Raw genomic sequence first — 16,857 nt, forward strand, 5'->3', positions numbered from 1 at the left:
CATTGTATTCAGTTTATATTTACATCAAACACCATTTCCCAACTCATATGGAAACAGGGTTTGTAAACGTGAGCGTTAAATGTTAAAACTAAATCTAAATCTTAAATCCAAACCTACATCTTAAAACTAAATTATCTAAATGTCAGTGCTAAATATTCGATCTAAGTCTGAATGTTAAATCTAAATCTTAAATCTACATCTCTATCTAAATGAGAGCGCTTCATGTTAAATCTAAACATAAATCTTAAATCTGAATTTAAATCCATTCATCCATCCAAGGCGGGGTACACCCTGGACAAGTCGCTACCTCTTCACAGCTGAATCTAAATCTGAGCGCTAAATGTTAAAACTAATCTCTAACCACTAGGCCACCTACTTAGTGGCCTAGTGGTTAGAGTGTCCGCCCTGAGATGGGTAGGTTGGGAGTTCAAACCCCGGCCGAGTCATACCAAAGACTATAAAAATGGGAGCCATTACCTCCCTGCTTGGCACTCAGCATCAAAGGTTAGAATTGGGGGTTAAATCACCATAAATGATTCCCGGGCGCGGCACCGCTGCTGCCCACTGCTCCCCTCACCTCCCAGGGGGTGAACAAGGGGATGGGTCAAATGCAGAGGACACATTTCACCACACCTAGTGTGTGTGTGACAATCATTGCTACTTTAACTATAACTTTAACTTTAACTTAAGTATTCAGCCCAAAGTTCAATAAATGGGAATAGTATACCACGGGAAATCGAACCATCCCATTCTTTTCTCCATTTTACTGACTCTAAAATGTATTGAATGCGTTTCTTGAAGACAAAAAATATTGTGTTTTTTTTTCCTTCAGCCACATAAATATGAGATTTATTTTTCTGTTGTCTGCAAGACCATTGCAATTATGACTCATTTATCCAACTTCATTATCCTTCTTATAAACCATGTGACCTGAGTAGATTCATGATATATTTGATTGCTTCATATCAAGTATTATCAGTGTATTTTCTGGAGGGATGTAGTTGATGAGAGAAGTGGCAGCCAAGTATTGCTTTTGAATGGAGAATGGCTTCTGAATGGAATGGTGTGGAGGCCAAAGATTGACAGGCCGAGTAGCCAGTGAGAAGGTATATTTTGGAGCTGACAAATTGTAAACAGAGGTCACAACACTGGAAGTATATTAGCCCAGGGGGCGTGGCTAAAGGATAGTTCTAGAATGTGCAGTGTGTGTGAGGAAAGGTTCTCTCAAAACTCTCCAAATCTTGCAAGCAAAAAAATGATTTAGTTTAGGAGCCCCGAGGCCAAACATCAAATATTAACTCTTGAAAATGTGAATGATTGTGCCCCTCGCCCCAGATTCACGTATCGCCACCAACATCACCAGCGGCGTCTATCATGACAGGAGGAACGTAAAAGTCTCAAGAAGCCATATTTGAAAGCCAAAAGGAAGTCGGCCATTTTGGTTTCCATCAGCCATGTTGAAGGCAAAAAGGGGTGGTACTTGAACAAACTCCTCCTCGGGACTTTGACCAAACTTTGACCTGATGGCTCGCCACACAACTTTACACATTTATAACACAGCTCCACAAACTGAGATTGTACTCAGAGTTGGTACAAATGATGATGATGACACCCTGTCGTGCAGAATGGGTCAGTACCTGTTGGTACCCATTGGTGGTGGGCAGAGCCTGGCAGCCAAAACTGCCCCTCGCCATCAACCATCAAATTGTCTTTACTTCTCTTTAGATGATGGGATCTCCTTGCAAACTGATATGAGGCCTTTAGGTCGGGGTCTGATCATGACTAGTCATTGATATCGACACAAACATCGCCCCCTTGTGGTGGAAAATGATAACAGTCATAACTTCCTTCCACATGCTCCAATCTTCCTGTTTTGTTTTATGGTGGGTTAAAATCATCGTCATTCTACATCCTGTACGCAAATACAAAATGACTTTTTCATACTTGGCACATTTTCTAACAGAATCTTGTTAATATGCTCAATAAGGTTCTATTCAAATGTAATCCAAGTAATACGTAAGACTTTTATTGCACACTTAAGGAGATAAGTTTTCAGGTGAAAAAGATGCCACCTCACTAAAAAGATTAATTGTTTAACTATTTATTTTCCATGCATTAATTTAGATCCAGAACACACATTGTTATATATCTTATTATATTATAATCATTACTATAATTGAATGTAAGTTTGTGTAAAATATTTTCACACAACAAAGTGTGAATACATGTTGTAATGTGTGGGGTTGAGTTATAATTGATATAATACAATTAGGTATGGCAAATGCATTTTGTTTACTTGCCAACTATTCAAATTATATTTAATATACATATTTGTATAATGTCATGTAATATGACTTCAACATTATTTATGTTAATATAAGAGTTTATTTGCTAGCCAGTTCTACTTCTGAGTATTTATTTTATTTTGTTATTGAACAATTAAACATACATAAACAATGTTTAGACACATTGAGGGACTTTCAATACAATATGAGTCAGTGTTTTCAGTATTTTACTGAGCAATATAAAAAACATCACATTAAATCCAATCCTCTTACAAACAAAACCCGTTAAAGAAAGTAAAAGTAAATATGAGAGACCATTCCAATAAGATTAAAATAAAATGTATATAATTAAATGATAAACTTGTGCTTAAATGTGCTTATTTAAAACGACGTAATATATTCCAATAAATGTAATAATGTAAGTGTTTTCTATTTTATACAAATCTTCTAAGACTGAATGAATAAATTGAAATCATCAACACAATGTGAGGATTTGGATTTCACTTTAAGAAAGAGACTTTTGTTTAAGAGAGCAAATGTTTCACACTTTTTAAAAATGTATATAAATTCACGACACGATCGATCCACGCATGCGTGAAATTACGTCGATTACTGTACTTTTTTACGACGTAGGTCCTGCGTCGTCACGTTCTTTGATATTTCAATGTTTTATTAATGTTTTGTATAAAATAGATTAGGACTAAAAGGGTACAACAATAAAAACACGTGGAAGGGTAAATTTAAATAAATCAGGCAGTAATATCGCTACAATTTCCAGAACTTTCACTCTTGTCGTTGCAATGAATGTCGCACGGGGGCGCCACTGAACCCCAACATTAAAGCTTTGTTTGTTTTCCTTTAATTTATTTTTTAAAAACAAGACACTCGTTTATATCACATTGTTATTCAAATAAATATTACAGGTTATAAAAGCATGGTAACAGTGACAGCAGGCAATATCTTATATAGAGCTACCTCTTCGTCCACTCGGCTGTGACGTCATTCCCAGCTTCCGGGGTAAACGGAAGACAGCAGAACAGGAGGAGAAGGAGAAAGACGTGTGCAGGACGCTAATAAGTCAGTCTTATTATTTGTTATCCAGTTTATAATATTTACGTCGTATAAAATACATATGTGATTCTTTATTTAAGGATAAATTGGTCTCGATGCGCTAGAAGCACTGTGCCGCTTCTCGTGCTATCTTTGCTTGTTAGTTAGCTTAGCTGGCTAGTTAGCTTAGCTTGTTAGCTGCTAACAGAAGACACAGAAGTTATCAACACATCGCTAAGTAGAGATCAAGTGTGAGAGTAAAGTGTTGTGATTGTGTGAAAATGTGCGAAAGAAGCATAGCAAAGTATGAGGAGGAACTTTGTCCAACAAAAGAGGAGAAGGAGCGACAACATCAACTACTGGACGCTGTTTTCAAGAAACATCAAGTTGTGTTACACAGAACAGGTTTGTTGACTTCCTACTCTCACATCTTTACTAACTTTATATTTGATGAATAACACTATGCTTAATATATTGTGTATAAGAAGTTGTGTTGTCTTGTGAGGATGATGCATTCCGTCTGCTACTTGCAACGTGGTCTTGCAACCACGTGGTTGTCTGTGTTCTGTGGAATGTAACTACTAAAGATGAGGTACATATCCCAGTCCATTTGTACTACAAACTGTCAGTGGTGGAACAAGTCAGAGTTGGGCTGTGGACGAGCTCCATGACATGGCCCCTAAACCCAAATAATAAAGCTAATTCTACCATCAATCAATCAATGTTTACTTATATAGCCCTAAATCACTAGTGTCTCAAAGGGCTGCACAAACCACCACGACATCTTCGGTAGGCTCACATAAGGGCAAGGAAAACTCACACCCAGTGGGACATCGGTGACAATAATGACCCAGTGGGACGTCGGTGACAATAATGACCCAGTGGGACGTCGGTGACAATAATGACTATGAGAACCTTAGAGAGGAGGAAAGCAATGGATTTATAACACACACATGTCTCTCTGGGTTTATCACCAACAATCTCTAAGCAGGTTTTAAAGGGGAACATTATCAGCAGACCTATGTAAGCGTCAATATATACCTTGATGGTGCAGAAAAAAGACCATATATTTTTTTAACCGATTTCCGAACTTTAAATGGGTGAATTTTGGCGAATTAAACGCCTTTCTGTTTATTGCTCTGGTGGCGATGACGTCAGAACTTGACGTCACTGAGGTAACACAGCCGCCATTTTCATTTTCAACACATTACACACACGGGTCTCAGCTCTGTTACTTTCCGTTTTTTCAACTTATTTTTGGAACCTTGGAGACATCATGCCTCGACGGTGTGTTGTCGGAGGGTGTAACAACACTAATAGGGAGGGATTCAAGTTGCACCGAAGATGCGAAAGTGGCAAGAAATCTGCCGCCAGACCCCCATTGAATGTGCCGGAGTGTCTGCACATTTTACCGGCGATGCTAAGGCAGCTAATCGGCCATGCTATGGCTATGAATAGCGTTAATAGCTATTCGCTCAATAGCTTCAGTTTCTTCTTCAATACTTTCATACTCCAACCGTCCTTTTCAATACATGCGTAATTTGTTGAATCGCTTAAGCCGCTGAAATCCGAGTCTGAATCCGAGCTAATGTCGCTATATCTTGCTGTGCTATTCGCCACTGTTTGTTTGTATTGGCAGCACTGTATGACGTCACAGGAAAATGGACCGTATCTTGGCAGGTAGTGGACAAAAGGCACTTTAAAGCTTTTTTTAGGGATATTTCGGGACCGGTAAAATTTAGAAAAATACTTCAAAAAATACAACAAGCCACTGGGAACTGATTTTTATTGTTTTTAACCCTTTTGAAATTGTGATAATGTTCTCCTTTAAAAAGTTTGTCAGCCATTTTTCCTTAAATTTGCATTTTCCCAACATGTATTTATTTTCTCACTTTCACCACAGCATCAACCCGTTCACAGGATGTAGAGAAATGATCAAAGGGGATCTGATTTGTTTTATTTTGCCTGTCATTCATAATCCATATGTAAGACAATAACATGTTTTTATTTTGTATGCATTCTAAGTCCTAAACAAACGTTAGCAAAATCTTGACCATCCTAATTTTACCATTTGAGTCAATGAGCGCGCCTCTATTCTGCTCACTAATAAGAATTAGTTGAGCAATATAATATACCCAGAAGTCATTTTTTTAATCGCTATCTCTTTAAAACATGCTGTAAAAATGCATATTCTCTGGAAATATGCCCCATGATAGCCACAAACTGGAGGATACATTTTTAATTTGGATACAATTTAAATAAATAGTGTAAAGGTTTTATGGAATTTTCCAGGGTGTACCCCACCTTCTGCCCCCCTGTGAGTCCAAAAGGGACAAGCGGTAGAAAATGGATGGATGGGTGGGAAAAAGGCACATCATCGACAGGCCTCAAAATTTTACTTTTTAAGGTCAAGACAAGTGTTGCCTTAAAGGAGGGTTCATATTTTAGGGCACCAAGGCAAATGTTATTTTCTTTCCAGTTTGTTAATTAAATGTAGAATTGCTCACATTTATTTGTGCAATAAATCTTTAGACAATTTGGACCCGTACTTTGGATCAAAGCATAATAATTGTGTAAATGCATCAATAAGTTCATTACGCTTGTTTAAGGTGCATTTCTTTTAAAACCTTTATTTTGTTAGCGCAGTCAGACCTATTATTGTGAAGGGGGAAGTGTGTTGCTGTTCTCAGAACGATGTGTGGAGGCGACACTTGCGACTGCTGTCCTGTTTGTACATTATTCCAACATTGATGATGTCGTTCACAACAACACAAGCAGATGAGATGTGTTGTGCGTTTATGGATTTTCCTTGCCAGCTTTAGCTTCGTAGTTTTGTCGCTATTTCGAATGACCGTCTAAAAGGACGGGACAATTGGGTGTTTAAAGGATGAATAAATGGTCCAGAACACATTATCTTCCATCCATCCATCTTCTTCCGCTTATCCGAGGTCGGGTCTTGGGGGCAGCAGCCTAAGCAGGGAAGCCCAGACTTTCCCCTCCCAATCCACTTCGTCTAGCACTTCCCGGGGGATCCCAAGGTGTTCCCAGGCCAGCCGGGAGACATAGTCTTCCCAACGTGTCCTGGGTCTTCCCTGTGGCCTCGTACCGGTTGGACATGCCCTAAACACCTCCCTAGGGAGGCGTTCAGGTGGCATCCTGACCAGATGCCCGAACCACCTCATCTAGCTCCTCTCCATGTGGAGGAACAGCGGCTTTACTTTGAGTTCCCCCCGGATGGCAGAGCTTCTCACCCTATCTCTAAGGGAGAGCCCCGCCACTCGGCAGAGGAAACTAATTTGGGCCGCTTGTACCCGTGATCTTGTCCTTTCGGTCATAACCCAAAGCTCATGACCATAGGTGAGGATGGGAACAGAGATCGACCGGTAAATTGAGAGATTTGCCTTCCGGCTCGGCTCCTTCTTCACCACAACGGATCGATACAGCGTCCGCATTACTGAAGACGCCCCACCGATCCGCCTGTCGATCTCACGATCCACTCTTCCCTCACTCGTGAACAAGACTCCTTGATTGATTGATTGATTGATACTTTTATTAGTATATTGCACAGTTCAGTACATATTCCGTACAATTGACCACTAAATGGTAACACCCCAATAAGTTTTTCAACTTGTTTAAGTCGGGGTCCACGTTAATCAATTCATGGTAATTGATTAATGGTAATTAATCATCCTAGGTACTTGAACTCCTCCACTTGGGGCAGGGTCTCCTCCCCAACCCGGAGATGGCACTCCACCCTTTTCCAGACGAGAACCATGGATTTGGACTTGGAGGTGCTGATTCCCATCCCAGTCGCTTCACACTCTGCTGCAAACCGATCCAGTGAGAGCTGAAGATCTTGGCCAGATGAAGCCATCAGGACCACATCATCTGCAAAAAGCAGAGACCTAATCCTGCTGCCACCAAACCAGATCCCCTCAACGCCCTGACTGCGCCTACAAATTATATCCATAAAAGTTACGAACAGAATCGGTAACAAAGGGCAGCCTTGGCGGAGTCCAACCCTCACCGGAAATGGGTCCGACTTACTGCCGGCAATGTGGACCAAGCTCTGATCATAGTGGGAGCGGACCGCCACAATCAGACTCTCTGAGCACTCCCCACAGGACTTCCTGGGGGACACGGTCGAATGCCTTCTCCAAGCCCACAAAGCACATGTAGACTGGTTGGGCAAACTCCCATGCACCCTCAAGGACCCTGCCCAGAGTATAGAGCTGGTCCACAGTTCCACGACCAGGACTAAAACCACACTGTTCCTCCTGAATCCGAGGTTCGACTATCTGGCCTAGGCTCCTCTCCAGTACACCTGAATAGACTTTACCGGCAAGGCATTATTTTCCCTGACAAATGTTGCTTCTCCTAAGAATGACAACATTGCTCTTACATTGATGTCAATTTCCCTGATATTGTGCAATGAAAAGCAGATTTTGTTATATTAGCCAGTTCTGTGACACCAGAAGTCATTGTTGAAATAATCCATCCATCCATTTCCTACCGCTTATTCCCTTTTGGGGTCGCGAGGGGCGCTGGCGCCTATCTCAGCTACAATCGGGCGGAAGGCGGCATACACCCTGGACAAGTCGTTACATCATCGCAGATTGTTGAAATAATATGCCTTTTTTGTGTTGAGTTCAGTGATTATTGATTGGATTATTACTTTGGGAAGGTCAGAGAAGAAGAGTTGTAAAAATGTTCTCACAGGTCATAAAAGTCTTCCTTTCTTCAGTTTTAAAAGTCTCTCTGTCTCGATGGAGATCTCCCTTTATTACCTCCTGCTTCGATTGAAAGTCCAGTTTAGCAAAATGTGTTTTCTTTTAGATATGTAATCCTCCATGTTAAAAGTGCAAGCGAGAGGAAAAAATAAACACACGCTGCTCACTCTTGCTGCTTGTTGTCACTTCTTCTTCAGCCGAGTAGTCACAAGAAGGATCACTAGCGCCCTCTACCACCAGGAGGCGGGAATCATTTAATGACTCATATTTGACACACGCAGGTACGGTATATTAATAAAACATAGCTGCTCAGTGTTCTTTTTAGCATATTCAATAGCTTGGACCTTAAATCCTACTGAATAGCTCTTAATCTTTTTCCCTTTATGCAATTTCAAATTATTGAAATCAGTGTCCTCCATTTTGAAAATGATGACAGGTGAAGTTTCACTCGTGACGTGACTAATTTGACCCGGCCGAAATTCTAGACATGCGCTAATAAAAGTAATATTTTGCGAAACGAGTTTGACCCGGCGTTAATCCTGAGCCGGCGGTAATGCTAAGCATGCGCTAATTATTTTGCGAAACGAGTTTGACCCGGCAGTAATTCTAGGCAGGTGCATACTATATACCCGGCGGCAATTCAAGCAAATACGGTCTGTCTGATACTGATTCTGATTGAATGTGTGGACTGCATGAATGATGCCTTCTCAGTTCTCACTCTAATGCAATTTGAGTGTCTAGAAACGCACTAAATTAATATAATCCAACATTACTATCCAATCCAATCCACTTTATTTATATAGCGCATTTAAGCAACAATAACGTTTCCAAAGTGCTGCACAGCCGTGTTAAAAATAATTGTAAAAAAAATTTAAAAAAAATAAATAAAATAAAATTTAAAAAAAGTATGTATATATATATTATGCTCCACCAATGACTGAATAAAAATAAATAAATAAATATAAAACCAATAAAAACAATATAAAAACAAATATGATTAAAAACTATTTTAAAGGGTAAAATCAATGAAAACAGTAAAATAGAAATCAAAGTGTATAAAAAACACAGAGAACAACAGAGGACAGAGGACCACACAACTCACGTAGTGTTAAAAGCCAAAGAATAAAAGTGGGTCTTAAGACGAGACTTAAAACACTCCACTGTGGAAGCAGTTTGAACATGGAGGGGCAGAGTGTTCCAGAGCTTAGGGCCGACCACAGAAAAGGCCCTGTCTCCCCTGGTCTTAAGTCTGGTCTTGGGCACCACGAGCTGGAACTGGCTCTCGGACCTCAGAGCGCGCGCAGGAATGTAAATTTGGATGAGGTCCGAGATATATTGAGGTGCCAGTCCATGTAAAGATTTAAAAACAAACAGCAATGTTTTAAAATCAATTCTAAAATGAACAGGGAGCCAGTGCAAACTCTGAAGAATTGGGGTTATATGCTGGCGTTTCCTGGCCCCTGTTAAAAGCCCTGCTGCCGCGTTCTGGACTAACTGCAACCGGGAGAGAGCTGTTTGGCTAATGCCAGCATAAAGTGCATTGCAGTAGTCCAGGCCACTTCAAATAAAAGCATGCACCACTTCTTCAAGAAGGTTAAAAGATAAAAACGGTTTAACCTTTACTAAAAGACGAAGGTGATAAAAACACGATTTTAAAACGCTATTGACTTGTTTGTCTAGTTTAAAATGGCTGTGTATAGTGACGCCAAGGCTGGTGACTTTGGGACGCACATCATTTTGCAATGGTCCCAAGTCAGTGAGGGCCGGACCAAAAACTAAAATTTCCGTTTTTCCCTCATTCATTATTAAAAAATTCTGGGCTAACCAAGCCTTGACGTCACATAGACAGTTAAGAAGGGGTCTCAGGGGGCCGTGGCTTTTTGAAATTGGCATATAAATTTGGCAGTCATCTGCATAAAAGTGATAAAACACTCCATGTTTCTTAAAAATATCTCCAAGAGGAAGGAGATAAAGAGCGAACAGGATGGGGCCTAGAATAGATCCTTGGGGGACACCACAGTAAAGCGGGGCAGAAGAGGAGGTGGCATCCCCCAGCCTGACAGAGAAGGACCTCTCAGACAGGTAAGATTTGAACCACGCTAACGCAGTCCCCCTGACACCCACACAGTCTCTCAGGCGGTCTAAAAGAATTGTGTGGTGGACTGTGTCAAAGGCAGCTGTAAGATCTAAAAGCACTAAAATGGCAGAGCTGCCAGAATCAGACATTAAAAGCAAGTCATTAAAAACCTTTAAAAGTGCAGATTCAGTACTGTGCAAAGCTTTGTATCCAGACTGAAATGGATCTAAAGTGCTATTTTCATCTAAAAAAGGCTGCAGTTGTGCCAGAACACATTTCTACAAAATCTTTGACACAAAAGGTAATTTGGAAATGGGCCGATAATTTGACAAACTTGTCGGATCAAGACCTGTTTTTTTAATCAAAGGCTCAACAACAGCTCTTTTACAAAAGGAGGGGACACAGCCAGAAATCAAGCTGCTGTTGATGATGTTCCTAACAGACAAATCAATAGTGTCCCAGATTTCTTTAAAAAAGCGAGGGGGGACTGGGTCTGTGGGACATGACGAGGGTTTTAGCTTGCCGACTATTCCTGTAAGTTCAGGCATGGACACAGGCTCAAAGTGACAGAACACAGTCGAGCACTGAGTGGCCACATTAAAACTTAATGGAAAACGAGAAAGATTTGCCCGAATAGAAGCAACCTTATCATTAAAAAAGGAGATACATTTTTCACAAGTTTCACTTGTCAACTCCAGTGAAGTGGCTGGATTTGGTTTAAGAACATTACTAATTGTATTAAAAAGAACACGTGGCTTACTGATGCTATTTAAAATTAAGTCTGACAAATATTTTGTTTTCTCAGCTTTAACCACACTTTGATAATTTCGACAGTTTTCTTTTAAAATTTGATAGGAGACTTCCAAGTGATCCCCTTTCCACTTGCGCTCCGCCCTTCGCCACTCAAGCCGAGCTGTGTGTGTGCTTTCATTGAGCCAAGGCTCCTGTTTTAGTTTGGGACGTATAGCTCTGAGGGGCGCTATACTATCCAGAATCTTAGAACATGTCGAAAGAAAAGAGCACATCAATTGTTGAGTGTCTGCAGGGTGTGATATACTCTGCATGGACTCAGTAAACAAAGGAGAAAAGGCGGCTGCAGTGTCAGACCTAATAACACGCGCATGACGCACGGCAAGCGGCTTTACATCAGGTTCAAAAGTTAAATTAAACATAACAGGACTGTGATCACTGAACACCGCATCACCAATAACAACATTGTCAACAATAAAACCATAAGACAGTATGAGGTCTAGTGTATGCCTGCGTTCGTGTGTAGAACCACACACAGACTGTACAAAGTTAAAAGAGTCAATGACATTCAGGAAGCTCCTGGATAAAGGTTCGTCTGGGCAGCAGGTGTGAATATTAAAATATCCAACAATTAAGACACGATCGTATTTGGGCAGGATTTCGGCCAGAAATTGAGAAAAGTCATTTATAAAGTCTTTGTGGTACTTGGGTGGTGGATATACGACGACACACAGGACGACACCAGAAAGACCCAGTTCAAACATGCATAGTTCCAAGCTTGAAAAGGAGGATTGCAGGCGGATCTGACGGCATTTAAAGTCATTTTTAAAAACGACTGCTAATCCTCCTCCTTTTCAGCCGGACGACCGCGGAGAATTAAAATAGGAACACTCCGGAGGCAGAAGTTCATTAAGAGCGGCGGACTCACCAACTCTCAGCCAGGTTTCTGTCAAACAGAGGAGGTCCAGTCCGCGGGAGACGAATAAATCCTTCAGGATACATTTTTTGTTGGTCAAGGATCTTGCGTTCACAAGACCGAATTTAACGGGGGCCGGCTCGTCCAAGGCCGCTGCTAATCCAGGTGGGGCCTGACACAGGTGGCGGGAATTCACGCCGCGTCTCCGGGGGCGGGGCCAGCAGGAGCGAGGCGGGCGAGCTTCCCTCTGCAGACCGACAACAGGCACAATCCAGGACCCGGGGGGATCCAGCGAACGCGGGTGCAGGAAGAGACCAGGTACCGGACCATACCTCCTTCGGGAAGCCACGGAAAGGCGGGCCAGGAGTGCCCTAACTCTCACCAGCTGGCCGCCACGTTTGCCGCGGCGCCCGTGGCGCTTTCGCCGGGGGGGAGGAGCCAGTGGGCGAAAAAGGAAAGGAGGAATCTGGCCAGGTGAGAACGCTAACTTGGACGTCGAAAAACCAACGTCGAAGTTGATCATGTCCGTGTGAGAGGGACACAGATCCAACAGTGTTTGGCGATCATACACCAACAGTGAGTTGACAGGGACAACAAAAAACGTGAACAGCACAAAAACAAACAGAACTGACAGCGAGAGATGGCAGGCCACAGCACACACTGGCGCCATCTTGGATTATTAAAACTGCGGCTCAATTACTATTATTAATAAGGTAAACAAGTTATCTTTTGAAGGTGTAGTCAGTAATCTGATTACTTCTTCCCAGTTTAACTGTGGTGACACTATCTAAATGAAAGTAAAACAGATGTCATCTTTCTTGGCCAACATGTTGACTGTGCTCATGCTTCTTTTATAACAGACATGTCTCTAAAGATGAATGTGAAAATGGCAGTAGTTATTGTCCACCAGCAGGGGGAGCTCATCACTAGTACTACTGCGTGGAGGCTGGCATGTGGTACATTATTTCCTGTGTGTGTGTATGACTTATTCAGAGGGACAACAGCACACTTTCACATATGGCGTCTACCATTAAGGATTGCAGGAATGACTTTTAGGATGTTTTTATATGAATAAGGTGGATTGGACGTTGGCCTGGGAAGGCATTCCCCTGAAGGTCTTTTTATGTGTCAGCTGGAAGTACCCTGACTGCTGTGAGGGGAAACTGATGAGATTGTGAGATCATATGTTGGTGCAGGACAATGACTCATGTGACTGAGCAAAGCTGGAATTTTCTAAAGAATGTTTGTTTTCTCCTGTCCCACAGGCCTCAATGAAGCACATCGTCCTCGTGAGCAGGAGGATGAACCACAGTCCTCCAACATACATGAGGAAGAAGAGGTACCACATTCCCAACATATCAAAGAGGGAGGAGAGGAGCCACAGCCCCCCCACATTAAAGAGGAAGACGACACGCCACAGACCCATAATGTTAAACTGACCCTTCACATTAAAGGGCAAGCGGAGGACCCACTGATCTTACACATCAAAAATGCAGAGGAGGACCCACTGACCCCCTGCTTTAAAGAGGAAGAGGAGGACCAAGAGGCGCCGCACATTAAAGAGGAAGAGGAGGAAGAGGGCATCAGTCAGCCTAAATGGTTGGAGGAGTTCCCAGTGACTGGTGTCCCTGTGAAGAGTGAAGATGATGAGGTGAAAGGTGAAAGTGAGGAGAGGGGAGGGGGGGAGCCTCCAAGCAGCAGCTCAACACAACACATGACAACAGAAGCTGATGGAGACCACTGTGGAGGATCACAAGCAGACAAGCTCTTAGCTCCACTATCAGATAGTGAGGACACAACGTCACACTCTCCTGACACTGATGATGAAGACTCTAAAGATGATAAGACATGTCACACTGACAACACTCACTTCACATCTTCTCTCTGTCACAAAACTTTTAAATACCATTGTAGTCTGAAAAGACACATGAGAACACACACTGGAGAAAAACCTTTCTCTTGTTCACTCTGTAGTAAAGGTTTTACACAAAGTCACAATTTGAAAGTCCACATGAGAACACACACTGGGGAAAAACCTTTTTCTTGTTCACTCTGTAGTAAAGGTTTTACACAAAGTCACAATTTGAAAGTCCACATGAGAACACACACTGGGGAAAAAAAATGTTCTTGTTCAATCTGTGGTAAAGGTTTTGCACAAAGTCAGGATTTGAAAAGACAAATGAGAACACACACTGGAGAAAAACCTTATGTCTGTTCAATCTGTGGTAAAGGTTTTACACAAAGTCCATATTTAAAAGTACATATCAGCATACACACAGGTGAAAAACCTCATGTCTGTTCAATCTGCGGTAAAGGTTTTACACAAAGTCAATATTTGAAAGTACACATGAGCACACACACTGGTGAAAAAACATTTTCCTGTTCAATCTGTGGTAAAGGTTTTACAAAACGTCAAGATGTGAAAGTACACATGAGAACACACACTGGTGAAAAACGTTTTTTCTGTTCAACCTGTGGTAAAGGTTTTACAAAACGCCAACATTTGAAAGTACACGAGAACACACACTGGTGAAAAACCTGTTTCTTGTTCAATCTGTAGTAAATGCTTTTCACAAAGTCAGGATTTGAAAAGACACATGAGAACACACTCTGGTAAAAAATCACATTCCTGTTCAGTCTGCAACAGAAGCTTTGGTGACCGATCAACCCTTGTAAGACACATGAGAAGACACCCAGGAGAGAAAGTGTTGAGTTGCAGTGTGTGTGGTGAAAGATTGTCTTCTAAGTACCAGTGTAAGAAACACAAGTGTGCTGGTGAGAACAGCAGCAGCAAATGAAACTGCAGGATTTGAAATAAACTGTCCAGACTTTCATTTTGACTTTCTAACAACATCAGCACATATAACATGTGTGACATTGTTGTTTGTCTAACAATCTGTTTAATATGCTTCTACATTTATTGCTGAGATATTTTATGACAGTGCTTTTTTCAGTCAAGTACATGCATAAATATGCAACATTGTGTACTTTTATTAAAACATGGACAGAACAATTTGAGTAAAAAGGTGGGAATAAACAGTACGGGACATATTTTACATGCAATAATCATTTTATGGGTGTATATATATAAATATATGTATATGTGTGTACGTATATATGTGTGTATGTATATGTATATATATTCAGCATACAATTTTAGACTTATTCATATGAAATATTGAAGTATTACATATTTGTATTTGTAATTGTTAATAATGCCATAGATTATCACCTTTATATGATATACATATGTACTGGTTCACATCTGAAACATCTTCTGGACCACTTCAGGAAGCATATTATTATTTACTTTACACATCATTTGAACAGTTGTCTTTTATACAATTTTAAAATGTGTGACTTTATGAATCATCTCTTGGGTCTCTATAATCTATTTTATTCATTATCTTTTTTATGATTGTGTTGTGATTGTTTTATATGTATGTCCCCAGACCTTTATGCAATATAAAAGTGAGAGAAAATGTCTGAATTGTTTGTGGAAGGATGGCTTTGTTTTTACAAACTTACATTTGTGGATACATCAAATAAATCCAGTATTGTGTTTTAAATATTTTTATGTTTTTTTGTTTTTTTAATATCCCAAAAACATCAACATCAGTCAAAGTTTGGAGTGTCAGACAAAAGCCAATATTGTACATCATCCCACAGGGATTTACTCTGCATACATTCTTAAAATAAACTGTTTATTTTGTTTCCCAGTCACAAAAACAAACAAGTGTTGTCTTCAATTGCAAAACAACATCCTAAAAAATATTTTAAGTGGTTAATTATGTTTTTTTTTTTTTTATATAATTTAACTCCTTTGCCTTAGGAAGAATGGACATTTACAAGTTATGAGTATTTTTTTGTTCCAGAGAAAATACAGTAAATAAGAAATAGTAAATAATTAAAAAAGATGATATACAGTAAGTTGAATATTTTGAATGAAAGCCTTTTTAATATATATTTTTTTGCAGGTCGTACTTTATGAAATCTTAAAATAATAAAATACTCTAATCATTCAATAAGTGCATCAGTGACCAAATGCCTTTTTCAAACCATTGCTGTTCAAAGATGGATCTGTTTCTCATTTTATTATAAGAACAATTCCATAGTGGAGTATTGTGTGTGATGAAGTTGTGTTTGTAAATTAGTTTCCAGTACAACAACACTTGCTGGTAGGGATGGGTACTGTTCACTTCTAATTCCATGTTTTATGTGTTATATATGTCAATATATTGTGTGTTTGTATTTTGCCAACATGGTAGAATCACATGATAGGCAGGTTGTATCATGTTTTTCTGTCACCTTGAGGAAATGGCATAAAGAGGAAGATGACAACATAATGTCACTTGGACAATGATGTACAGAACAGAGGAGATTTAGTTCATTTTTAGTTTTGCTTTTAGACTATTCTTTTTTTAAATAGCATCATTTCACAAAACCTCTCCATTACCCAGCTATGGATTCTGGTAGCTGGTCGAAAAGAGATGGAAGGGGATAGTGAGCTGATGTTTGAGGAAGGTATGGACATGGATAGGACTAGAGGGGAGAGAGGAAAGAAGGGGGCAGTGTTGGATTAATTGTAAATAAGTTATCAAATTTCTATTCAAATATGATTGTTTTGCGCATTTTGTAGACAATTATAAATGAAACTTTGCTTAGATTGAACTTAGGTTGACCTACCCACTTAAACGAGGAATTTGCAGATGGCCCAGAGCAATGCAGGAAGTTGCTAATCTTTTTATTGCTATGTATTTGCCTGTGTTTAATTCTCACCACAGGGGTTAGTTATCCCGCACAGCTGTAAATCCCCCTCCCTGAGCGCAGCTGTGTGTGCGTGTTTGTACTGAAAGGGCTTCTCTAAATGAATTAGAAAGGCGAGGAGGCTGGAGAAAGTGTCAGAGTAAATTAGGAGCCTGTAACTGACAACTTGCTCCAGTTTCTCTCCTCGTACGTGAAAAGCAATCACTGGTTTGTTTTCTATTCTCTGTTTCTGTGTCTATATAATGTCTCATGGTATTTGACCCTGACATTAACTTGGTCCTT

At 40.5% G+C, this 16,857-nt stretch overlaps 1 protein-coding gene across 1 annotated transcript; it reads left to right on the forward strand.

Annotated features, from left to right (window-relative positions):
- The first annotated feature begins 3,295 nt into the window (after positions 1-3,295).
- Positions 3,296-15,461, forward strand: LOC133547161 (zinc finger protein 391-like). Its single transcript, XM_061892980.1, has 2 exons — positions 3,296-3,740; positions 13,074-15,461. Exons 1-2 carry the CDS (start codon positions 3,617-3,619, stop codon positions 14,339-14,341), a joined length of 1,392 nt encoding a protein of 463 aa, XP_061748964.1. The 5' UTR covers positions 3,296-3,616; the 3' UTR covers positions 14,342-15,461.
- The last annotated feature ends 1,396 nt before the right edge of the window (positions 15,462-16,857 follow it).

This window comes from Nerophis ophidion, unplaced genomic scaffold (genome assembly GCF_033978795.1).
Source record: "Nerophis ophidion isolate RoL-2023_Sa unplaced genomic scaffold, RoL_Noph_v1.0 HiC_scaffold_76, whole genome shotgun sequence".
In the NCBI taxonomy this organism is placed as follows: Eukaryota; Metazoa; Chordata; class Actinopteri; order Syngnathiformes; family Syngnathidae; genus Nerophis; species Nerophis ophidion.

What these genes read in the sequence shown, in the direction of transcription:
- LOC133547161 (XM_061892980.1), top strand. Translation starts at nt 3,617, where the DNA reads ATGTGCGAAAGAAGCATAGCAAAGTATGAGGAGGAACTTTGTCCAACA. An exon ending in AGTTGTGTTACACAGAACAG is followed by an intron (nt 3,741 to 13,073) that starts GTTTGTTGACTT and finishes CCTGTCCCACAG; the next exon opens with GCCTCAATGAAGCACATCGT.